Source organism: Corylus avellana, chromosome 7 (assembly GCF_965113065.1).
Source record: "Corylus avellana chromosome 7, dhCorAvel1.hap1.2, whole genome shotgun sequence".
Taxonomy (NCBI): domain Eukaryota; kingdom Viridiplantae; phylum Streptophyta; class Magnoliopsida; order Fagales; family Betulaceae; genus Corylus; species Corylus avellana.
Window position 1 is genome coordinate 19,232,243 of NC_142496.1, and position 27,452 is coordinate 19,259,694.

The 27,452-nt window shown below is 37.5% G+C and overlaps 1 protein-coding gene across 1 annotated transcript; it reads right to left on the minus strand.

Moving 5' to 3' along the window:
- Window positions 1-2,174: 2,174 nt before the first annotated feature.
- SLOMO (F-box family protein) lies at window positions 2,175-12,447 on the minus strand. The gene is made up of 17 exons (XM_059597525.2): window positions 11,678-12,447; window positions 9,841-10,099; window positions 9,598-9,730; window positions 9,300-9,399; window positions 9,028-9,225; window positions 8,678-8,948; window positions 8,450-8,548; window positions 8,258-8,346; window positions 8,025-8,124; window positions 7,763-7,933; window positions 5,397-5,549; window positions 4,934-5,094; window positions 4,659-4,857; window positions 3,681-4,147; window positions 3,475-3,538; window positions 2,836-2,922; window positions 2,175-2,657 (listed from the first exon to the last, which is right to left on the minus strand). Exons 1-17 carry the CDS (start codon window positions 12,082-12,084, stop codon window positions 2,577-2,579), a joined length of 3,039 nt encoding a protein of 1,012 aa, XP_059453508.1. The 5' UTR covers window positions 12,085-12,447; the 3' UTR covers window positions 2,175-2,576.
- Window positions 12,448-27,452: the final 15,005 nt, after the last annotated feature.

Sequence of the window (27,452 nt, forward strand, 5' to 3'; positions counted from 1 at the left end):
GCACATGGCGGTAACAGAAGCTTCAGAATGAACCAGCAACGACCACTGGAAGGTGATAGAAGCGGCAGGAGCACTGTTATAGTCCGTTGAAGGGAATGAAACATAGAGAGTAACCAACACAATTCCGAAAACAAACACAAAAAACATAAGTAACATAAAATAAATGCCCAACAAAAGCCACACAAGGTAGAGCATAAAATTAAAAAGAAGGAAAAAATCTCCAAATCCAAAAATAAGCAACAACAGAAGCAGAGATGGCGAAGTCGTGGAGGCTCAAGGTGGCCGGAAGGTTGAGCGAAAGGCAACAGTGGGAAGAGATGATGCCGGAGACGAAGGTGGAGAAGCGGGGCTGCCGGAGGATGACAAATTGAGCTTCAAAGAAACCAGATCGGAGACCCATGACAAATCCAAACAAAAAAACCATTGCCGTGGCTTGGAGGGGGCGGTGGAGCGTCGGAGGTTATGCTGGACTTGTGATTTTTGGATGAGATTGGATGAATCGCACAAGGCGATAGATAAGACCTCAAAAGAGGTGGAAATAACCGGAGAAAAGAAATTACCGCTGAGAAGCAGCATGGTGAGAGAGGAAAGAGGGATAGAAGAGGGGAGGACAAACACGCAAGTTCACCGCCAAAGAACTTGAATCTATTATTTGTTCTTTGTCTTTGAAGACGAACAAATTTTCACCTTCAACTGAAGACAAAGAACATTCTTCTCCATTGACCTTTCGAAAGAGGATGTGTTATTTGTTTTTCATCGTCAAAGATGAAGAGACCAAGATCACTTCTTGGTCGAAGAGTTTTTCATTTTCGACGAAGAAGAGATCTATCTTTTCCAACGAAGCCCAAAAAAATCCAACTCATAAAAAAAGCCTATTAAGCCTAGCCCAATTCCGACCGACTTTTCAAAGTTGGTGTCAGCTTAGAAATACCTTCATTAAGGTGGCATCAGAAGTTTTCTGATGCTTTTGACTCCGACGAAAGCAGAAGCCAGAAAGGGCATTTCTGACTCGATCACTAAATTTTGATCCAACTCAAGGCTGTAGGGTGACGTGACTTCATGCATAGTCGGACTAAATCTACCGGCATTTTATCATGTACTTTTTGACTTGGTGATGCGGACTTGAATGTATAATTAATTATGTTTAGGGGCATTTTTTTCCTAATCCGTGTAATTTTGTGGTCATGTTGAGTCTTAGGGCTCTGCTGATGTTTTCTATTGACGATATTAGTTTTACAAAGAAAGGTTTAGAAAATGGGAAATGGTTTTGAGAATCTAGGACTTCAACGTGTTGGGTAGACATTGGACGATGATAATAGAACAGGTATCTGTGTGATAATTTACTCTTGGGCCTACAAATGACGGGCAAGCCGATGGGCCCTAAGAGAAAGTTTGAAACACATCTAGTTGTCAGAACGCATCGCAGCCTGGGGCCTATGTTGGACATAATGAGCTACTTAATCAAAACCTATTTAAAGTTGCACTAATATTTTAGGATTAATCAAGAACTAGAATGAACCAATAGTATGCGGTTTGCAAACCCTATAGCTGTGTAGACATAATCCATGACACGGCCACACTAAAAAGCTTACTTAACCAAAAAAAAAAAAAAAAAAAAAAAATTATCAATAATGCTAGTCTTTATATCTATTTATCACATCACACCCATTTTACATCGAGTGATTTTTTTTTTCTTTATAATTATTTTCTTACTAAAATAAATAAAAAAGCCACTTAAAACAGCTAGTGTAAAGTGAGATCAGTAACTTGGGCTTTCGGCGTGGAATTCAACTCCTATAGGTTTCAAAGGACAACTTTCTGTCCCCCACATTTTCCTGGTCGCACATATAAATAGACAAATACTAGGAAAAAAGTGAAGAAAGAAGCATGACTTTAGATAGATAGATACATACCTTTTGTGGCTGCCTCGTATCTGTACCATTAATTTTGAATTAAAGTTAATTGAGATGCGTGCAAAAAGAAGCGCAAATAACGGTATCCGCAAATGTTGGTGGAGCGAACTACTTTGTGAGTCGCATTTCTCTGGTCAAAATTCAAAACTACCAAAAAGACCAAACCCAAGTAAATTCCAACAGCTGGAAATTGCTTTGGACCAAATAAGAACAGTAAACTGAATTTCATTGGATCCAGAGAAAGAAAAAAAAAAAAAAAAATTAATATCAACAATATTAATTAATTTACAAAAAGACATCTTATTGTATCCTTACATAAGACTGAGGCACAAGAATTACATCCATAGCCAAACACTGACAACAAAATAGCTGGCCATTTACTGGCCAACAAATAGAAAATTGATGGAGATGGCGATGGCGGTTGAATCTACGAAGAACATTTAATATCAAACAAAACAATTAATACAAGACAAAATTACTTATTCTATTGCTACATTAAGACAGCTAAATGAAGTAGCTTTATACCGAAACGAACACCAATCAAAAAGAAAGATGACCATTTACATTACAAGGGGAGCAAATCACAAGATCAATTACCAAGCTGGTGTTACCGCCTGAAGTCAAAAGTGAATACTGGAAAATGGAACAAAGGATTCTATTACATCATGAAGGTGATAGGCTGCTGAAGATACGCTTCAAACTAGGGCATGCCGCACGTAACCTCCCCATGCTCATTGAGCATACCTGTCACTCACAAGTGAACACCCCCATAAAGATGCAATGATAAAATAATTCATGTGATACAAAAAATAAAAAACAAACAAGGATCTAGGGATGGATTGGCTTTTTAAAATTTTTATTTTTTATTATGGGGAACCATTCAAGGGAGGGAGAGAGAAGAGAGAGAGATTGCTCTTCTCACCTTTGGACAAAAGCGGACATCAAGAGTCTCCAGCATGCTACATTTTGATATGGCAGCTTCAACCGCTACTTCATCAATGTTGCAAGACTAACAAAACCCCAATTCCAAAAAAAAGTCAGGAAATAGGCATTAAATGGAAGCAATTTGGGGCATCTACATGCACCAACTCTAAAAGAACACACCTTTTCCATGTAGGAAAAGGAAGAAAAGAATATAAGCCTGCATTGTGATCAAGTCCCATCAACAAATGCCATGTACGGAAATTACTTCTACATCAACGGAACATACAAATCCAGCAGTCTAAGTCAGTAGAGGAAATTCCTCAAAAGTAGTTGACCATATATCAAGTTAGGGGCTCTCTAATACCTACCAAATGTCAAAACTTCTCCAATTGGGACACTAATCTAAGAGTAAAAAACTGCAATTAAATGAAGTACAAAATCGAACTATGTTGGTACTATAGAGTATCAATTAGGAAAACAAAATCCTGTTATCCAATCCAAAAGTCTCCAAAGTGATCATCCAACATTATTTAACTCCATCCAAAAATAGAAAATGGTAAAGATAAGTTTTATATCTTCAAGTTACATGCCAAGAAAATGATTAAGGGCCTCAAACATGGACTGCGAAAATGCATACCTGAAGAAAGAGACTAGTCAATTTCGGACACTCAAGCTTCAATATTTCCAAAGAGCAACAATTACTGAATAGCATAAGAAATAAAATATATGTATCAGCATGGATAAAACATCAGCAGGATCACAAACAAACTTCATATCCAGAATAAAAAATAAAAAAATAAAAAAAAAAAATAAAAAAGAAGAAAAAAGAAAAAAAGGGGGTACCTCAAATTAAGGAAGCATAAATTGAAACAAGCAAGATCAACTTCCTTCAAATTCGCTGATAGAGAAAGGTTTAACGATGACAAATGACAACAACGTGCTGCCGGTGGAATAAAAACTTTCCTAATATTCGCACAACCTACACAGTTTAGGTTCTGCAGTAATCGGTTGGCCTGCCCAATTGGCTCATTGATATTTTCAGTTGAAGACATGGAAGATGAGGTATAACTACTAGGCAGCTCAAAAAGCTGACCACCAGAACAACCCCAATTCAGGTCATGCATATTCACACAGCCATTCAGGCTCACATGTGTAAGGTGAGTGCAGCAAGCAAGAAGTTCTTCTATAGCAGACTGGCAGAGGGTCCCATAAGAAAGGTCCAATTCCTGGAGAGCTGGTAGAGCACCTTCCTTGTAAAGGGGCTCAAGTGATGAGTCAGCAAGATACTTGCATGCTTGTAATTTCAACACCTATGAGAAGAGAGGAAAAGTAAGTTTCAGTAAAGCCCAACCCTCCCCCACCCATCATAAAAGGGTGGGGAAAAAAATAACAAAACAAGTACTCAGCTCACCTAAGTCAGCTAAATGGGACTAGCTGTTTAGAATAAACAATAAAAGCGGACAAAAATTATAAAAAAGATATAATCAAAAAGAACACATTCATGCTATGTTCTGTACCAACAAATCTCATAGATGAGGACCATCAAATGGTTGGCCTCTATCATCAACACAAATTATGCCAAGTTTTAATTTAGGAGTATTTAAAAAAGATTTTGTTATTAGTCTCACAAAGGAACATGCATTTCAAGTGGACGGTTAGATATTTTGGCTGCTACGATTTAGAACTTAGATTTAATGTGTTTTCTAGTTGGCAAATAATTCTGTGGTTTTTTGATACCCTTTCCCTAAAGTTTTATGGCTAAGTGCTAATATGCCTCATGTCAGAAATAGAATGTTTATATATCTGGATAGTGAAAATTACCTTTAGTTGCAAACAAGACTCAAAAACAGGCTGCAAGTTCATCAAAAAGGTGTATGATAAATCAAGCAGTGTCAGATGCGGAAGGCAGCGTAGGGAATAAAGCCCATCAGAGCCAATTGATGGGCATGACATCAATATCAATGACTCAATCAGTGGGCATGAAGCAGTTGTTGCAGACAAGCAATCGTCCTTGAGTTGGCTGCATGTGAAAAAGACAAAGTTGTCAGCTTGAGCACCAAAAAAGGACCACCAACAAAAATATAGAAGTGACTAACCTGCAAAAGGAAGCGTCCAGAGACGTCAAGAGCGGACAATTAATAGATGCTTCAGATAATACACCACACCCTTTCAATTCGAGCAACACCATAATTGGTGCTTCAATACTGAGTACATTTAGTTTTGGACATATTCCAAGATTCAGCGACTGTAGGCCAACCTAATAGAAACAAGAAGAAAATTCATGTTTAATCCAATTGGTTAATGCCACAAAAGAAGCAATTAAGCATGTCAAAAAACTAAATTGAAATATAGAATATAAGATGGCGGCATTATACAGTATAAAATTTTTTATTTGAAGTTTAAACAATACATGAAGTATATATTAAAGTATGTATCAACAATACATACTTGTTGCAAAATATTATTAACTCAGTTATCATGAATGCTTGATGGACCATTGAAGTCAAGAATTTCTGTATACAACAGTAAAAAAGCAATTATTCAATCATTCTCACTTACAGGACAAAATGATGCTCTTTCAAGATGATCACAACCATCTAAGCAAACTTGCTCAAGATAGGGGCAAGTGAGTTCAAGAGCAGTGATTGCCCGGCAACCAACAAGAGAAAGACTAACTAAAGAAGCACTGCAGAACCGCACCGCTGTCAAGCTCTGAACAGAGTCAAATCATCACATTAAATTAAAGGAGAAATCAAATACAACCATGGTAACTTTAATAGAAGAAGTAATTGTAACACAAGGTCAATCAGATAGTAAACCATGATGGCACAGTGCAATGTCAAACATACAAGAAATCAGGAAGTAATAAGCCAGATTCAACCATAAAATTTTTATCATATCAAGGATTGGCCACTGGTTGTGCATATTTCTGCGAACATAGTTTGAGAATAAAGCACTCTAAAGCTTAAAATTGTAATGACTATTCCACCAAGCCAAACCCTTCCACCTGGGTCCCTTTCCCCAACCCAATCCTCAAATCCCTACCACCTAGATTGGCCTCCTCCTGATAATGTGATGAGGAATCATGGCAATTCTAAACACAAAAGGAATATATTTTTTTTTCAATATCTACTTTAAAGCAAGCAGGTATGGATTTATCTTATGCCTAAACACTGTTAACAAAAGAGAACTTCTAAACAAATTCTTCAAAGCAACAAGTTTCAGCTTCAAAATTCACCAACACAGCACTATGAGCAAAACATTGATCATAATAGACGAACAAAATCAGAGCAGTGGGGAATTATCTGGCTAAATCAGAGTTAGTCTTGGTCGGCAATGTAATGAATTTCGAAGGTCTGGCAAGTATTTTCGGCTGCAGGGTATCTTCTGTGCCTATGAAGTACCTAGGTCTTTCCTTGGGAGCTTTGTGTAAAGAGAAGTCTATTTGAGATGACATTATTGAGAAGGTAAAGCACCATTTGGCAAGATGGAAGAGGATGTACTTATCAGGGGGTGGGAGAGTTCCATTGATCAAAATCACTTTATCTAATTTGCCTACCTACTTTTATGTCCTTTCCCCCCCTTCCAATTGGTGTGGCTAATCGCCTAGAGAAGTTACAACAGGAATTTTTATGTGATTGTACGGGTGAAAAATTCAATTTCACTTGGTGAGCCGGACTAAGGTGTGTACTCAGATATCTAAAGGAGGGTGGGTGTTTAGAATTTACTTGTGTTCAACTGGGTTCTTTTGGGGAAGTGGCTTTGGCATTGTGTTCATGAGACAGAGGCCTTATGGAGAGTGGTGGTGGATTCTAAATATGGCTGTGCTTGGGGTGGGTGGCGGTCAAATGAGGTCTATAGGTCGTATGGGTAAGGCTTTGGAAAAATCTTAGGAGGGGTTGGAAGAAGCTTTCCAGCCATACTAGATTTGAGATGGGGGATGGCTTCAAAATTTGATTCTACCATAATGTTTGGTGTGGGGATCAATCCATCAGGACAACTTTTCCAGACATGTTTAGCATTGCCTGTTTTAAGGATGTTGCAATGACCATTCGGAGTTTTCTAGTGCCTCTCATTGGTCGAATATTAATTTTATCAGAGCAGCTCACGATGGGAGACGGATCTCTTTACCTCATTCTTCACTTTCGTATTCGGTAAGAGTGAGACAGAGTTGTGAAGCCAGACTTCTTTGGATTCCTTTCAGGAGAGGGTCGTTTGATGCTAGATCTTATGCCAATGTTCTTGTTCCCCATGATAATACTCCTTTCCCTTGGGGAAGTATTTAGCGGAATAAAGTCCTCTTGGAAGTGGCTTTCTTTGCTTGATCGGTTGTATTAGGTAAGATCCTCACCAGTGAGAATCTAAGGAAACGACATATCATTGTGGATTAGTGGTGTTACATATGTAAGAAGAATGGGAAGTCGATGGATCATCTTCTATTCCACTCTAAGATTTCAAGTGCCCTTTGGGATATTATCTTCAGCGTGTAGGGCTGTCTTGAGTTCTGCTTAGGAGTGTGGTAGAGCTCTTTTCCTGTTGGAGAGTGTAGGTGAGTAGGTTTCAGTTTGATGCAGATTGGAAGATGATTCTACCTTGCATTATGTGGTGTCTTTGGAGGGAAAAAAATAATCGAAGCTTTGAGGACTGAGGGGACCTTACTACTGCCTCAAAATTTTAGTATTTTGAACAACCATGTTTTTTAAGATCTCTTTTCTACTTCTAACTAGGCTTTTCTCTGGTATACTCCTTGTGTACTTGGATTGAGTTGTTGCACTTACTTAAGAAAAAAAAAATGATAAAATCAAATCAGGCAAAAACACCATGGCCTTCAATAAGGCATAATCTCATACTGCCCACACCACATGGTCTCAGTAAATTTAACAAAATAATAAATTTAAGAAACAAAAAGGGCCTAATTAACAAACCTCGCAGTTATCAAGAACTAATGCCTTCAGCATGGGGCACCCACCACCATCACTAAAAACTTCACAAATTGAATTTGTCAAAGATTCACAATCTGTGAGGTCCACTTCTTGCAAAGATTGGCATTGCAATGCCAATGTGGTTAAGTTCTCCTGCTTCTGCAATGCTAATTTCTACATGTTCATGAAACCGCTTCATTAAAATACTAGTTCTCATGTAAGTGACCAAGTACAAGAAAAGACCAAATTTCTCACAACGACATACCTGAAGTGAGTTTGAAGTGATGTTGATCCGGTGGAGTGCAGGGCAATTAGACACCATTATAGATGATAACATGGTACTCCGTAAATTCAAATCAGCAAACCTGCAGGAGAAAATATAATTAAAACAATAAAAATGGAACAGGAAAATCTCCACCAGGAAAAAAAGTAAGAGAGGGAGAGAGAGAATGCTTTTTTTGTGGAAGGGAAAAGATTAGATGGAACAGCAGAGCATACTTGCGACAATGTACTAATCTAATATTCTGTAAGCGTGGAAGATCCAAGGACACAGAAGTCAGTAAACTACAATTGTCAAGCTCCAAAACCTGCAACAATTTATGAAGTCATTTTTGACATGTTGAAAGTATTATTTATTCAGGCAGCACAGACATCCAGGCAGCACAATATCTGAAGCAAGGGAATCCAAACCTCCAACATGTAACTATGAGATATTGCAGCCATTGAAGCTGAAGTGATTCCCTCACAGCTGTGAAGCTTAAGAACGGTCAACATTGGCAGCCTAACAGACTAAGAAAAAGCAATTGAGCATGTCAAATAAGTGTATAAAAATATTTCCAGAACCCAAAAAAAAAAAAAAAAAAGAAAAAAGAAAGAAAGAAAGAAAGAAAGAAAGATGAACAAGCTCTAGAAACTGACCTCAAGAGAGATGTTTGGGCAGTACGAAGCATTAAGAAAATGGAGATTGGCACAAGTGAGGGCTATTTCACGTAGAGTTTCATCGCTAACACAAGAACAATTTGACATGTCTAGAGACTCTAATTGAGGGCATGAAGTTGCTGCTGAACGAACTGCAGCATCTGAAAGCTTGTGGCAAGAGCCTATATCAAGCTCATGCAGAAGAGGGCAATTAAGCACAGCCTGTGCCATGTTACTGCGCTTCAAAGACATAGTTTCAAGTTGCGGGCACCTGCAAAGACCATATCTTAACACAAACTGGCCTGATTGACAGACATACTAGTATGATTTTAACCATAAAACTACTTCACCTGACAGATACACGCATTACACGACACTTTGTCAGTTGAAGATGACGCAAGCTATCATGGTTTATCTGTACTTCTTGAATACCATTCCCAAGAGTAGCATCATTTACATTCAATCTCTTCAACAAATAACAATCCGCTAAAGCATGGAAAAACGTATCACCTAGTTGCCCTCTCCCCAATGTCAAAACCTCAAGATTTCTGATAAGCATGAAAAATATATTAGCCATGATCGCACAATATTACCAGAAAAAACATTCACATAAGCCTCTCACCTTAATGAAGAGACTGCTCTCATAACAAGCAAATGAATAGCAGGAGCACCAGAAATATTCACTTCTGTTGCATTTGGATACCGCCGACACATATCCTCAACTGCAAATGTATAGGCTTAGTTAGAAATTCCCACTTTTCTTTCAAATGAAATGCCATAAATAAAAATGCCCACCAATGAAATAGATAAACACAAGTTCAGAAAGTCTCGTAAATCCATATTCCTTTTCTCATGCCATTGAGTCTTTGTAATAAGGGTTAAAAATAAAGGCAGCAGTATGTTATCATATTAAAACTCACATTGTTCCATAGATATGTTCCGGTTCTCAAAATTCAAACATTTCCAGAAATCTTCGTGAGCACTAGCTGCTCGCCACTGCTTACACACTCTGGCAGCTCCGCAAAGATTAATGTGATCCAAGAAAGAGAAAACCTGAAAAAAAAAAAAAAAAAAAAAAAAAAAAAATCCAAAATGAAACAGTTAGAATATCGAAAGAACGTAAATGATGAGTATCCCCATGAAAAGTCTTAGGCACTGCATACCATATGGAGTAAGTCATCCGTAAGATCCATCCGACTTTCTAAATCTTCTGTTCTCAGAGTGTCACTCTCATGTCCATCATCATCATCCCCATCAGTAAATTCAGACAGATTCTTATCACCACCATCGGTCATGGTTAAAGTATGATAAAATATCTGATTCTTAGATGGACTAGAACCCTGGCTAATATGGTAATCTCTTTCTTGAGATGAAGTGGAATTTTCCGCAATTGAAGACACTGCAGTTGCAAAATGATAGTCACTGCAATAAAAGGTTTTGATCATAAGTATTCGACATAACCTTTCCAAGTTAAAACTACACATCGCTTCTGAAATAATTCATGCACTGCTTATTCTTGGTATTAAAACCAGACATTTCTCAAGTCTCACCAGCATTTTTTCCTTAAGAGATAAAAGTTTCATGCATGCTAAAAGAGTTATGCTTCTGTTCTGTTCCAGTTTAGAACACAATAGTCCACTATTAGAACGTATGCATGACAAGCTGAGTGTACATCCACTATACATTGAAACAAGACTGAAACACTGCCCTACCAAAAGGGAGCAGCTTCAAAGGGATGGATTTGAATGAAACAGAGGAGTGGTTTAAACATTTGTTCTATTAAACCCTAATTGAATAATGCAATGTAATTAGAAAATAGGTAATCCCATGAAAAAATATTTGTTACATTACACCCGCGGAGCTTTAGATAAGAATGAAAACCTAAGAAACCATTGTGATTTTACTTTACTATTGCATGCCATCCAGTTCATCAATGTCAGCTCGTGAGACCTTAATTGACTATTTAAGCAGAAGAAACTTCAAGAAGCAGCACAAATTTATGGAGCATAAACATCCACTTTTATTGTGGATTTATATTGTAGCGACCCAGAAAAAGCACTAGTCTAGTCAAGTTGCAATTGGAGTTCCCTATAATCACTTATAAAACTCAATCACTTAATAAGAAACCAATGTGAGACTTAATACCTATGAGCATCTTTACAATCCACCCACTATGGGACTAATTTTCTAGGGTATCACAATGTCCCTCACTCAAATCTTTGACATCCCCATCAGGGCAAGGCGCACGTCATAGGTGCTTTAGTGCTACATGCTGTTACTAGTTTATTCTGATACCATTTAGAATGACCAAGAGAAAGTTCATCATATCTGCACTATCACTCCAAAATAACTAGTTAAGTTACAATTGAAGCTCCTCAAAATCACTTATAAAGCTCAATCTCACCTACTTAGGAACCAATGTGCGACTAAACAACTATGAGCATCTTTATAAACAAACCACTCAATGTGGGCAATTCATTTCCCCAATGTGAGACTAATTTTTTGAGTTTCACAAATAAACAAGGAGCCACAATTACTCACAAACGTGCTTTTTCTAATGTATGTAAAATTAAGACCATATATGTACTATAGAAAGAGATAGCACATTGCATATCTCCACATCAGAAAATAAAGACGATTCCTGCATTATATGAAAGGAAAAAAAAAAAATCCAATATAAATATATATAATTTCATACAATAATAACATAAAAAAACATGAAGAACAAATCTTTAAACATAAAGAGCAAATCTTTAAACCCCACAGCTCACACCTGTTGTTCCAACTCTACTCTCAGAATATACCATCAATATGTTAAAAATATACTCCTAAATCTCCCCGCCAGAACAAATCAGCAACCGGCATGCGAAAGTACCTTCGAGAAGCGCAATTCGCTACCAAATGAACAGAATTCGAGGGAAAAATGAAGCAAAAATCGACGTAAATTCGCACAGATACACGTATGCATAAAGACATAGAGTGATAGAGTGAGAGACTCACTGAAAGTCGAAGTGAACCTTGGCGCGCTTACTGTGGGAATCGCGATCACGATCCTCCACACCAGTGGGCGCCGCAGCAGCCGAAGCCGAGCTCGCCTCTCCATCAGAGCCCCGCGAGATTCGGAACCGGGAAAAGAGCGAACCGGCGCGGGCCGCCCCATCCCAATGCGCAGAACCACGCATCGCAACCACCGCGTCTTCGAAGCGCCTCAGCTGCTCGTCACGCCCGCTCCGGTTTGCCGCAGGCCCTAATTGCTCGGTGTCTTCGTCATTTCCGATTCTGCCCTCGGGATTGCCCGTATCTCCGAAAACGCCGTCCCTCATGGCCTCCACTTTATCTTCCTCTCCAACTTCTTCTTCGTCGTCCTCTTCTTCTCCGGCAAAGCATAGGCAGCACCAAATCTTCATGCACTCGGAGGTAAAGGCAAAACCTTTACGAACCCTAGGTCACGAACATACTCATCCCTGCCCAAAAAGAACTCCACAATTGTCGCAGAAATCAAGAAAAGGACGTCGGCGGCTCTGGAACCCTAGAATTGCAACCATAGACTCGAAATGCAAAAATCAAATTATTGGGCGAAATACATAGGAATTGGTCAATACGAGAGAGAATGGTTAGAATTTTGAGAGAGAGAGAGAGAAAGAAAGAAAGAAAGAATTCGAGAGAGATGTTGGGAGTGGGGGATCTGAATGGATCTGATCAGATCTTGTGAGCTGCTTTGGTGTGGACTTGTGGATGTTTTTGTTGGATTATAAGGGTGGGTGATAAAATCCGAGAAGGGAGTTCGTAAAAGATTAAAAAGACTTCGGGGTTCGCTCAGGGAAAAAAAAAAAAAAACAGAAAAGAAAAGAAATGTTTCGGGAAAAAACGACGGCGTATTCTTCCATTGTCCGAAAAACGGCAGTTTTCGTCCCTTTCTGTTAGCCAATGTGGTCGACAGGAATTGAACCAAAATAATATTCGAAAAAAATGAATATGCTTAGTTGCTTACTTGCCCAAAATAAAATAAAATAGAAACAGCAAAATGTGATATTTCTAGACTGCATAATAAATATAATAGTAAAGTTGATATACCTTCAAACAACTACCCAATTGATAATATTGCCCCAAATTTTCAATTGTTACTAGGGGTGTTCAAATGGGGCAGTTAAAACTGCCCCGCCAACCACCAACTGCTGATAACCGCTAGCCGGTTATATTAATAACAATTATAATATAACATTCAAAACAGCGCTATTTTGGTGTTTAACACCAACACGGTATCATTTTGGTCTGTATGTATGTGAAATATAGTGTGATACACTAGTATGTGATGTTTTGGGCTAAACTTTATCCAAAAACATTGTGTAGCTCAAAAAACAACATTTCTTTTCATCTTTTTGGGAACACTTTGGCCCAAAATGTTTAAAATAAGCTCAATGATGGCCTAAAACACTTAAAAAGCCTACAAGCCCATATATATATATATATATATATATATATATATATATATATATAAAGCAATTATAAAATCACCGGTTATTGGTTTGAATAACCGCTAACCGCCTATTCAATTGCGGTTATTAAAAATCGATAACCGCCTAAGGCCGTTGCGGACCACTAACCGTAACCGCTTGTGCAGTCCTAATTGTGACAATGTCTTTTCAAACTACTAAAACATTGTCAATGTCCTCCTAAGACTAACAGAAAGATAAAAATATCCTTATAGATTTATCAATAAAACAAAACTACTCTTATAAATTCGAAAAAAAAATAAGGACGAAAAATTTTAATTTAATTTTTTTAAAACAATTTTTTTTTTTTTAAAAAAAAGGAAATTTGTATTAAAATAAACGATTTTTTTAAAATTTTGTTTTAAAGAACGATTTAAAAAAAAAAAAAAAAACGAAAACTTTTTTTTAAAAAAAAAAAATTATAAAACAAAAATATTTAAAAAGAAAAACGAAAGTCTTCAATTTTTATAAAAAATAGAAAATTTTTAATTTTTTTTCTTATAAAAAGGATTTTTTTTTTTTTTAATTTTAAAATTTGGCTGCCCCTTGGATATATATAGTTTTAGGTTTTTTTCTAGAAGTTTTAATATTTTTGTTTTATTTTAATAAGGGTAGTTTCGTCATTTGGGGGGGGGGGGTGCGGGGGGGGGGGACAAATGACAAGTTTTGGTAGTTTAAGGGGGATATTGTCACAATTGAAAGTTTGAGGTTAACATTATCAATTTGATGATAATTTAAGGGGGGTATGTGGACTTTCTCCCAAATATATTCTTTAAAACTCTCATCATAATTAATACATGTGAGATTCAGGGAATAAGATCCTCTTAATTTCAAATGAAATTATTAGGAGAGCAACTTCTATATTGTGGCACAAACTCACCCATTTGTGCATACCAATTAGGACGTGACACTTAAGCCCATCATACTAAACCTAAGCTTAGCAAAAAAATACAACCACACCTGATCATGCCAAATATGAGGAAAAAAACTTAAAAAACTAATTCTTTTTTTTTTAAAAAAAATAATAATAATAATAAATATAAGGCATGGCTACCGGCCATGTAACACCCCCAAAACTAGCTTTGGCCAGCCTGACAAAGTTATTAGCAATTATCTCGGTGGTAAAATGCAGAATCACCCCTCAAAGCATTATTAGAGTTAATGCATAGGAATGTGAAATAAATCTAAGAAACTATTAATCATTACAAGGACAAGTATATTCTTCGAAATTAAAGACATAGAACAACGAATAATAATATAAAACAAATATGATAACAGCATGAATATCATACTTAGGCAAGGTCGGTAGTGATAACCACACCACTCTTGACTTCTAGAGACAAGCTTCATATAGAAGTAGTAATTGCGTAAGCCTAACGACTTTGTAAATAAACCTCACGTTAGGGCATGACATGAACTCATTATTATTAAGCAGAAATAAATGAGCAGCTTTTAGTAGACATTCTAACAAGGTATTGTCTTCATTAATGCACCATAAAAGTATTATTTCAGTTTGATAAAGGGTGGTGTACTCTCGGTGGCAATCGTCTAAGTATTTTAGTGCAGAAAAACTAATGTTTTATAGGTTATGACTATCATATATGGTCTATCCGAAATATTACCCCTTCTCATCAGGGTTGTCGTTGTCCCAAGGGACCTATAATACAATGTTAGTGCCTCGGTCATTGTACGCTACTGTCCATAATACTAGTAGCCTGACTGAATCCGACCTTGAGTGGCCCAATCTACTAATGATGTCCGTCCAATAGTGACCGCCCATTAAGGTTGCGTCGATCACGAATAACCATTGGATCCAAAGCTCATATATCACACACACATTTTACCATAAAATCAAATTCATATAGTAAGCCCATGGCCATTATACCGCACGTACCGGTGTATCATGTCATACAGCTAGATGCCATGTAATGCAAGAAAATCAAAGTTCCAACTCAAAACCCTAAGATCTTAAAACTAGAAGATTTGAATTTAAAACGCTGAAATCATGTACCTTGTTGTTGAAATGAGGCTTTGAGGCTTGAAATCCAAGGGGACATGGCTAAAAATCCTTTTGAAAGTGTTTGGTTTTAGAGAAAAATGAGATAAAGTGGGGAAAATAGGTTAAAATGGGCGCTCATCCGTTTTTATAAGTGGGACGCATCAGGCTCTGGACAAGTGCTCATCTCGGGCACGGGCACTTGTCCCGAGAGTTTTTTTTTTTTTTTTTTTTGAAGAAAACATAATTTCAAAGCTAAGGTGTTCTCAAAAAATTAAGTTAGCTGCGATTGGAAGCAGTACAAAGCTGATTTTGAAAATACGAGGTACGAGTGAAATTCATTTTCTTTCGAAATTCGTTTTAAGAGATACATGAGTGCCTTATACAAAATGTACTACTAAGTATAATGTATGGCCTAGCCACCTAGAAATTTACCTACTCCAAGGCTACCCAACTCCTACGTCTAACATTCTCCTATCGATTCCTCGAATGAGTCTCCTTCGTCCTTGATCAGGGCTTCATAGTCTTTGTCAATGCTGGAGAGGAAAGTGGTCTTCTACCGGTCAGACCCAATAGACAGGGCTCCTGCCTTTAGTAGTTGGATTTCTTCTTGTTTCATCTTGGCATACTCATCCGCAATTTGAGTCAGGTGTGCGTGCATCTCCAGTTTCCTCTTCATGCTAAGGTAGGGGTTATACCTTCCGGGAATAGGTGGAAAGTCTCTTACTACCGAGACGCTGCGACACTTCCATTTTCCCGTTGTCTTGCCATCCTTAGGGTCTGTTGGTGCTTTCCCTTTCTGAATCGGAACTAATGGTAGGGGTTTCGGCCTTCGAAAGGGCCAGGTGAAACCTTACGCTTGCTGAGGCGAGGTTTGTATCCGGGTGCATAAGGCCCATACTCTGCTTGCCATTCTCAAACAGTCGCCCAATGTCGGTATCCATCGCGCAACTAAGTGTGTAGCAGGATCAAGTGCCTGTAACGCGAAACATGCGATCCCGTTCAACTCTATACTAAACAATCAAGAAGGCTGTCATTATAGCCCACACGTCGATCAAACAACAAACGAGGAACCTAGATCTATCATATGCTCCAGTCTTTGAGATTTACACCTATGATATTGTAGCCTATTCTCAGATTGTCAACTTCGTTCTGTAAGACCGTATGCTCTGATACCATACTATAACACCCCCAAAACTAGCCTTGGCCAGCCTGGCAGAGTTACTGGCAATTACCTCACTCTCACCAACTCGTGGCAAAATGGAGAATCGTCCCTCTAAGCATTATTAGAGTTAATGCATAAGAAGGTGAAATAAATCTAAGAAACTATTAACCATTATAGGGACAAGTATATTCCTCGAAATTAAAGACATAGAGCAACTTATAATAATGTAAAGCAAACTTGATAACAACATGAAGATCATACTTAGGCAAGGTCAGTAGTGATAACCACACCACTCTTAACTTCTAGAGACAAGCTTCTTATAAAAGTAATAACCGCGTAAGCCTAACGACTTAGTAAGTAAACCTCACGTTAGGACATGACATGAGCTCATTTTTATTAAGCAGAAATAAACGTGCAGTTTTTAGTAAACATTCTAAAGAGGTGTTGTCTCTGTTAATACACCATAAAATTATTATTTTAGTTTGATAAAGGGTGGTTTACTCTCGGCGGCAATCGCCTGAGTATTTTAACGCAGAAAAACTAATGTTTTATAGGTCATAACTATCATATATGGTCTACCCGAGATATCACTTATTCTCAGCAAGGTTAGCGCTATCCCGAGGGACTTGTAATACAATGCTCATGCCCCGGCCATTGTACGCTACCATCCATAACACTGGCAACTCGACCGAGTCTGACTTTGGGTGGCCTACGCTACTAATGATGTCCCTCCTGTAGTGACTGCCCGTTAAGGCTAAACTGGTCATGAACAACCATTGGATCCAAGACCCATATATCACACACACATTTGACCATAAAATCAAGTTCATATAGTAAGCTCATTGCCATTATACTGCACGTACCGGTATACCATGTCATAATATGCATCTTATCAACCAGTTATTAAAAGCAATTTTCAAGTTATTACAAAAATGTAGACATGCTCATATCATATACGTGGTCAGTCAACTGACATATCTCACATTTTTAAGGAAAGTATTCGTAAGTGGTTACTTACCTTGTACGCTCGCTTAAGTTTTTTGACATTGTGAATCCCTACTATAACGAAATACGACTCATCGTTATAAGTTGTACTAGAGATTACTACGAGGGTCCATATAACGAAAAAAGGGTGTTAAGGCCTTGTTGGCATTTATAGGGCTAAAGAACAGAAGAGCCGGCCTCGGGTCAAGCGCTCGTTCCCTAGGGTGAGCGTTCGTCCAGAGGCTATGGTTTAGCCATAGACGCCCAAAAATGGTCCTAAACTCCCATCTAAAGCTATGGGTTGGTTTCTACTTCCTAAGCTCTTTAACAAGGCAAGTAGAACACAAGAATTCAAGGGGCATTAAAGCTTTGGAAAAAACTCCATTGCTTATAAGAATAGGTTCGTTTCAAGTACAAAACATCTTAATGGCGACTTTTGAAAACACTTTTTGAAACAAGTCTTTTTAAACAAGAAAATGGTGCAAAGGCTTGCCATAACATTAAAAGGCTTAAAGCATTGAGAGCAATCATAACTTTAGGAAAACGTTTAGGCCATTGTAAAACAAGGAACTTAACAACATAATAACAAGATGATGTAGGGATTACCTCAACGAGTAGGTCTCTTAAGTGTGCTCCTCCCTTCTTCCAAGTTACTCACAAGGATCACACACTCTCAAATGACAAAGTAGCAGGGTTTTCCAAGGGTCCAGAGGCGATTTTGAGGGTTGGGTTGAATGGGGTGTGTAAGTATTTATAGAGAGGGAAGCTGAGGGCAAAATGGGGATTCTGTCGAAAAGGAACGAGCGCTCGTGTGGTCCATGGTCGAGGACTCGTGTATTGTTCACAACAAGCCAAAAATACTTTTTAGCGTGCGTCTCAAGTATCAACCAAGGGTTTGTAAAATGGTCAACGAGTGTTCATGTACGGTTTATACGAGCGCTCGTATACTGTTCACAAAAGGCCAAAAGTAATCAGAGGTACGATATCAGGAGGGTGGCGTGAGGTTCAGATGTGTGCTCAATGTGGTCCCTTGGATGAGCGCTCGTCCAGTGAAGGTGGTCTTGGGCTTTTGCTTGCAAAAAGTCCTAAAGGCTTGGGCCCATAAATGAAAGTTTAGGGTTTTCTGTTTTAGGCCTGCTTTCCAGAAATTATTAACCGGTTAAGAAATCTTTAACTCTCTCTTAAAATGTGGTAATTTGTTGGGGTATTACAGGCCACCCCAAGTGAGGGGAGGGCCAGGGGTGGCCAGCGAGCCACCCCAAAGGGAGGTAGGGGCAGAGGCTTATGGGTTGCGGCCACCCTAGATGTGGCCGGGGTGGCCGCGAGCCACCCCTAGGCAATGAGGTGGCCGTGCCCCCCCCTCAGCCACCTCAGGGGTGGCCAGTTGTGGCGCCACCACCCCCCACCTCCCTCTGGGGTGGCCTTGGTTTGCCGTCAACAATAATAATAATAATTAAACTTGTTATAATTAGGTGGTTGTGTATTTTTTTTCTTAATGTGTTCCATGCTTAGGTGTCACTTCTTGATTGGTGGGCACAAAGAAGTGGTTTTGTGCCACAATCTTATTGAAGTTATTCTCAATAGTTAGTACCACTTAGTATTTTTAGAAGAGTAAAATTATCATTTTAATTTTTTGGACAATTTTACCCTTCTAAAAATACACTAACATTTGAAATAGAGATGATCATTTTTCGAGATTCAAGAGGTGTTTATTAAACACCTAGGTATTGTACACTTTTTTTATGAAAAAAAAAATAATTAGTATAATAAAGTGAAAAAAATGTATTTAAAAGTGAAAAAGTTTTGTATTGTAGTAACTTTTTTATTTTAATAGTAGTAAAAAGTAAATGATGTGATATGAAAAGTGAGAATGTTTTGATGTTGATTTTTTTTTTTTTTAAAATAAAGTGAATAGTGTTTAGGGGAGGGGGTGTTTAACAAACACCCCTTCATTCTTGGACCCATGATAGATTTTACCAATTGAGTTTATAGAAGGGACCCCTTCTCCTAAAAAAGAGAGGATACTAAACAGCGAAAACAAAAGATTCTATAAACATAATCGTTACAACCAGAGCATCTACCAAAGATCATCAAGTAGTTAAAATCACACTATACAAGTCATCATCTTTACAAGAGATTCATGCTATACTTTAATATGCAAATATGCATAAAAGCTCTAAGTTTACAGCATGACTCAAAAGTACTAGTTACCATGAATACCCACCTAAGCTTGCAACAAGTCCTCAAGCATCTTCTGGGTCGAATCCTCCACAATAACCGGAAGCTTCGCGGTATCCATCTCTGCTAAACTATTTATAACCGCATAGTTGTACATATGGAGAAAAAAGAGAAATAATACAAGGGTAAGTCCGACGACTTATTGAGTATAAATGCTCATGACGTACCTGTCATTAAATTGTGAACTCAGTTGTTTATAAAGTATATGCAACATTATGACAATTTATCATAGATGTGATATAGCTATAATATATGCATATAATCATGAGTAACAGTAACAGTTCAACCGTATGGTTTACCTGAAATACTACCCCTTCTCAACAAGGTTGGCGCTGTCCCAAGGGACCTGTAGTACAACACTAGTACCCCGAATATTGCACGCTACCGTATATAACATTAGTGGCACGACCAAGTCCGACTTTGGGTGGCCCACACCACTAATAATGTTCGCCATATAGTGACCATCTATTTAGGGAATGGCTGCGCCTTGGTTACGAAACCATTGAATCCAAAGCCCCCCCACACACACATTTGACCATAAAGTTAACCTGTATAGTAAGCCCATGGCTGTTATTCCGCACGTATCGGTGTACCATGTCATATAGTGCAATTAATCTTATTAGTCTTTTACATGCATAGTTTTACAAGCCTTATTGTTATCTTGCTAATCAACACACGTTTTCACAAAAGAGAGTTCACAGTAATTCTAAAATGAATTTTATGAGAGTTGCAAAATATGCATGTTTGATATATATAAAATAGACGTGAAAGGTAAGAAAAGTAACAACAAGTATCCATGTGAGTTTGTACTCACTTAGGTCGTAAGGTTCCTCCGTAAAATTTCCTTGAGGCTCCATAACCTTGAATACTGAAAAAAGGCCTATCATTAGCTCTAAATCCAACTAAAACGAACTTAGAGCATGAAAATAGAGGCTATCGGATGACTTGGTCAAAATGTCGTTTCCCCTGAAATGCTTATGATTGTACGTTCAGGCTCGAGACCATACGTTCGCCCGAAAAGTTTCAGGTAGAACCCTGTTTGTTCCAAGCATCGACCTATCCTCCCAAACTGCTTCTAAACCCATCAAAATGGATTTCTAAGACCTCCTATCTCCAAATAAGGTATCCATGGAAAACATAATGGAATGCTAAGCCAAACTCTAAACAAGATCAATGGTATAGCATGTCTAAAGTTTCAAACTAACGTCTAAGCTACTCTAGAAAGCATTAAAAGAGCATAACGACTTAGAAAGAAAAGTTAAGCGCATAGGGTTACCTCCTAGAAGCAACCTTCAAGAAAACACTTCTCATTCTCCACAAAACACGCAATCTCACAAGAACACACTCACAAAAGGGTTTCTAGGAGTCTGTGGGCGAGTTTGAACGAGAAAAGGGTGAGGGTAGGATTAGTATTTATAGAGGAGAAAAGCTGGAGACGCTCACCAACTATTCTGAAAAGTAGCAGACATCCGGTACTATAGGGGCGTCCGTCTCGTACTATTTACCTAGCGGTCCAAAGGCTGTAGCATACATTCAGGTATTATCTAGAGGTTAACCCAAAAGTAGAGTATGTCCAGAACTATTGGAGCGTACGTTCAGGTACTATCTAGAGGTTAACCCAAAAGTAGAGTACGTCCAGTACTATTGGAGCGTACGTCCGTGTACTATTTGCAGAGTACGGCGTACTATTGTCAGCGTACGTACGGTGGTTCCCATGCGTACGTCCGCACTAAAAACTGGAGTGTACGTTCGGCAACCCTAGCGTACGTCCGGTCAGACAGTCCAAAATTTCAAAAATGTCCTTTTAGCTATCCCTAGTGACCCAAATTCTAAATTAACCCTCTAACTAAGCTAAGGTAGCTTAGTTAATTATTTGGGTCACTACATTTTGTCCCTGTTTGCTAGCTAATGGGGACGATGGGAGTGGAATGAAAATCATATTGGAATAAAATAAATATGGTTATTTGCCCGAAAAATAAAAATAAAGATAAAAAAATGAATATGGTGGGTGAAATGTGATAATTTACCTAGCCACAGAGAAGTTCATGGGAACTATATATATAGTTATATATATATAACCATGGCCCCCACAACCTATTTATATCCTTCCTACTTGGAGTTTTGCATCATCAAATTCATTTCATGACACTTGGTCTTTGGCAACTAAAATACATTCATGTTATATGTGGGAATTTTTTGGATTAGTACCTTCAAAAGAACCTCATTCCCTACTTGTGAAATGAGTTTTATCTTCTAGTTGTAAAATCTATTCCATATGCAGTCTTTGATGCTTTTAAAAATTAAATGGTTTAATAAAGGCCTTCTTTTAGAAATTGGTACAATTGTTATTACTCTTGTGCATTTTGTATAGTAAAGAAGAGAGCTCAAGGCTTTAACACAAATGATGAAAATATAATGGGATAAATGATTCTCTAACCTTATTCCTTTGGATGCGATAATATTCCCTATTGGTTGGCCATTAATAATAGTGGAATATGAGACAAAATTGATGCATGCCATAATTGACCTTACCCACATATTTTCAAAACTCATCATCTTTATCACTTCCTCCAGAAAGCCTCATTGTACCTTGTCATATGCTTTATGTAATACCCATAAAAAGTAATAAATTGCATAAAGCATAAAACTTAAAATATGATAAATTCAGACTTAGGACGCCCGTGAAATAAGGTGTAACATAGGTCTTATAGATTAAGTGGTTTATAAGGATGGTCATGAGTGTTAAGTCTACATTGCTTAGATATCAAGTAAAACTTGACTTTATAAGGGTTATAAGGAAGCTCCAAATTGACTAGTCCTTTTAGAGGGAAAGCATAGATGTGGTTAGCACTTTTTCTTACGTCATTACAAATGGTTTCAGAGCTACCTAATAATGCTATGTGGTACTTGAGCACCGCATGGTGTGGCCTTAACGAGGACGTCATTTGTTTAAAGGAGGAAGTTTGTAACATCTTAATCCCATATTGGAAAGATGAGGAGTAACTCACATAGAGCAAGTGGTTTATAAAGATAGTTATAAGTGCTAAGTTTCACATTATTTAGTTACTAGATGACATTAGGCTTTATATGGGATTCTAAGAAAGTTTTAAATTGACTAGTCATTTCGGGGTGATTATACAAATATGGTTAGTGCTTTTCCTTGAGTCGTTACCATAACCCAAAGTGTTAAATTAGGATAAGGATTGAAAACTTTGGTCCTATTTGCCTAAGGCCTGGAACGGTATTGTAGCTGGAACGGTACTGTTCCAGCTACAGTACCGTTCTCAGATGTGCAGCAGATGTGCACAAAAGTCTACGCAGTTTTCAATAAAAACTCAAATCATTCACATTGTCACACACCCCAACAAGTACCAATTGGATTACTAACCTAACCATGTACAGTCTCACTAACTCCACTTTGTCTTTCAACAAAAAAGAAAGAAAATTAACAACTTTTCTGCTACAAAGAACTCGTAGCTTCTCCCACATTTTTTCTAGAAAATCTCTTCTTCCTCTGTACGCTGACAGCCCACCTCAAATCATATTTTCTTCCCCAAACCCCTTCCATTTTCCATTTTGTCACACACCCACAAAGCATTTCTCTATTGACCCCTCTTTCCTCCGCGAGCGGGTATCAGTGCAGTGCAAATTCTCCCATCCACCGTTTTCAAGGTTAGCCAATGTCCATTTATCTCATCAAACTCTGTTATTGTTCATTCATTATACTGTATTTGGTTATTTTTTGTTCCTGAATTTGCCAATTTGAACAATTCTGAAACAATCCTATTTAACCCTTATTCATAATAGTGTAATTAGTATTGTTTGGCATGCTATTATTTCTACAAAAGAAAGCTCTTTTTACAAGTGAACACGGAAGGATAATTAATAAAACAATTAAGTAACATTTTTAATTAATTAGTAGTTGACTTATTAATTATATATATATATACTACTCCGAATATTTTTATTTGATTAAAAAAAAAAATCTTATTAGTGCTACTTAAGCCCTTGAATCTCTATACGTCTATTATTTGATTGAATGAATTAAATCTAAGATTTACCGTAACTTCATATTATATCTTTTTTGTCATCAATGTCAAGATCCAATTATCTAAGTTATTAAATTTAAATAGCCCACAATTTTTTTTTTCTTTTTTTTTTTCTAAGTTGGAGAGACCATAGATTATAAAATTTTGGCCGTCTTGTAGTAGAAACTAGAGGATCCAAATAGGATTGTTTCAAAAAAAAACAAAAAAAAACAAAAAAAAAAAACACAAATCAATTTATATACTTATGCGTGAAGAAAAATAAAACAATTAATTAAGATAAATGTACTGAGTAACAATGAATGAGTTACACATCAATTCAATAAAGCTTTTGTTAGTAAAAGATTTAGTATCTCTAGTATTTTTATAATAGAAATGGCTACATAGCTATTTCAACTGACTCACTTTTATTTACATCTTCCAGCTGTTAGTTGTCATTTCTCTTCGTCTGTTTTCGACTTGATAATTAATCATTAAGTGTCACTAATTAAAGTCAAATTTAATTATTTACTGGAAGTCTTATGTACGTAAATATCGTCTAATTGATCACCTAATGGAAGATTCGACATGCTTATAGGTAAGGTAACTTAAAAGTTACAGCCTCTCTCTCCTTCTCTCATTTGTAATATGAGAGACCACCTTAAAGCTTTAGCACCCATTCCAATATATGCTTTGTAAATTAATAACATGAATTGCACGACAACATATATGTAAGTGCCCTTCATTTTATGGACTAAATAATAAATAGTAAAAAATTTGCAAGTAGTTATACTGACACGTCAAACTACGTACTGTAATTTACTGTAATTTTTCCAATGATTTCATTTCACTTTCTCTATTTTTTATGAAAAAATATAGACAAAATCTAAATGGTTTTAAAAACTACATATATTGTAAATCTTTTACATACATGGATATATGCCCTGTTTTCTGCATTCATCAATGAACTCTCATAAATTAAAGTTGCAGTTGGGCACAAAAAATAATTACATGTATGTGAGCATTCCTCCAGTGAGTTTCATGGTAGTTAAAGTAGCTTGGTTTCACATTCGACCGACAATTAGGCTATCTTTTAAACTGCCATGAATGAGTAGGGATGATTGCATATCTGTTTGGTATCCTAGTGTCTATTATTGAATTGTGTTGGACCAAGCATTTCCACGCTAAGTGGTTATTGATACTACGCTTGTTTGTCTATTTTTGTATATTCTTATTGATGAAGAATGAATCGAGCCACAAGTGAGCCAAGTCGTTCATGTGCAGCTTCAAACTTGGCTTATAATTGTTTGCTTATTAGCTATTGATAAACCAGCGAACCCACCCCAACCAACAAACGCAGCCTAGCCAACCCACCATCTTTTTCTTCTTTGAACCCACCTTCTCTGTGGGTGTACTCTGTTTTCTGACGAATGGTGTGTGCATTGTGGACATGATTCTGTGGCTTCCACAGCATCTCGGGAACAAAATTTGCAACCCCCTCCTGCATCGGCTTGGTCCCTGGGTTCCATTTAAGAACCTTTGTACCGTCGGTGAGTTTTCGTCTTACAAAACATTGTGTGTATTCTTTCTGCTTATAGTTAGCCCATCCACGAGGAAAATTTATTCTTCCTCTCATACAATCTCAATAGCACTACCTCATTTTTGTAGTATGCGACTAGGGGGCTCGACAGAACCGGACAGAGCACCCCCGCGGACCAGATCATCAACTAAGGTTAAACCTTAATTGAATTGAATTATATACATAAAAGCACTTTGGTTTTGATTCACATGGAAGTCCTGTAATATAATGCATCTATATGTTAAGGGGTGGAGCTCCATTGATTAGACAAACAAATTTGTAATTTTTAGTTTCGTGTTCTTTACTGGGCATTGGTATTCTTAGTTTGTTATTCGTTATTGGTATTTTTTGAATGTTGTATATTCTTAGTTCGTTAATATGAATTGGTATTTGTAGTTTGCTATAGTGTTAATTGGTATTTTTAGGTTTCTTGTCCGTTAGTGTTAATTGGTATTTTTTGAGTTTCTTATTCATTACTGTGCATTGGTATTCTTAGTTTCTCATACGTTAATGTCAATTGGCATTTTTTTAGTTTCTTGTCCGTTAATGTGAATTGGTATTTTGAAGTTTCTTGTTTGTTAATGTACGGTATCGTCCTGGTTTTTGTCATGTTGTAGCATGTGGGGTATTTCCTTCGATCATTGGTGAAGGACAAATCGGCTACCTCTATACCATCTGAATCGACTATGTTACGACCACAAAAAGCAATCTCAAAGGTATGATTTTTAATAGTCCATTAGATACATTACTTATACATTGCATTATCCAGATACTTCTTGCTTTTGCTGAGGTACATGTTACCGTATTCCGTTTTGAATAATTAGTACCACTACAGTAACGTATAGTGTCATCTCATGCACTGTCTACAATATATTTATACCTATCACACTATCCCATAGATGTCCACGCACGAGACGCCTCGCAAATCACCCCGTAATCACCCAGCCCTATGCAATAAGCGCACATCAAAAGAGGTTGCCAAATGGTTTCTAGCCCACGAACATCAATTGGTATATATTCTGCTGGACAAGGCAAACATTGGCGTAAAATCCCCATGCCCCCCCCAACATTGGTCAATGAGATCACAAACATGCTGAATGGCCTTATTCATCCACACGAATTCACATCCGAGCAGGTGAAGAATAAAATTAAAAAGTTTAAAGCTAATTACACGGATTTTTCAGCACTCTTGAAAGGGGATTTAATCACAAGTTTTGGCTGGGATCCAGTGACCAACGTGGTATCTGCATCGGATGCACAGTGGGAACGATTGAAATATGTATGCCTCTCATCTCCTTTCCCACATTCCATTACAAAATTTTAAAAATCTCAACTACTTATATGCAGTTGACCATCGACGTAAAATTTTGCAGGAACATCATGAGAAGTACTAGCGTTTTAGAGGTGGTGGACCACCATACTATGATCTCCTTTGCAATATATTTGTTAAAACAACTGCTACTAGGGAGTATGACTAGTACTATCACCTCACTTGATTCAGACGAGAGGGATAACGGGTTCGACCTTAATACCCCAGCACCAGTCATTGTCCTGTCAGATGGTGGTGGTGCATTGGCACCAAAGGGTCCGTCCAAGTCCAAAGAAAAGCAAAAAGTATCACATAGTGGGTCACGTGACTCACGTGCCAGTAAGCGTGCGTACATAGAGGACAAAGAAGTTGAGGGTTTTAAACTCCGGCTGGATGATATGTTGGACGAGATTCATAGTATTAGGGAAGATGTATCGAGAAGGTCATGTGCATCTAGAGCAAAGGAGGAGGACCTTGTTGAGGCTGCGATGGACATACTTAGCAGGAAGTGCACAGAGATGAACGTATCTGATGAAAAATATTTTCGTGCTACAGACTATATAACTGACACAAACAAAGCAAAGATGGTTATTAAAATGAATGATGCATTTAAGAAGAAGTGGCTACTTAACTATATTTGATAGTTAAGTACGGGATGGTTTGGTAGGGGGCGTAAGACTAGTTAGCTTTTAACTATATTTGAGACAATTTGTTGGCTAGTAATTTGACATGTATGCACTCCTATGTTTAATTTGACGTGTGCTTTTAATTTGACATTTATGCACACCTATGTGTAATTTGACGTGTGCTTTTAATTTGACATGTATGCACACCTATATTTAATTTGACCTGTATGTACTCTTATGTTTAATTTGACATGTATGCACTCCTATGTTATGTATACATGCAATTAAGCCTACTTTTTATTAGTTCGTCTTTTAGATGTTATTCAGATTAACATTAATTATTTGTATATTCTCTTCATG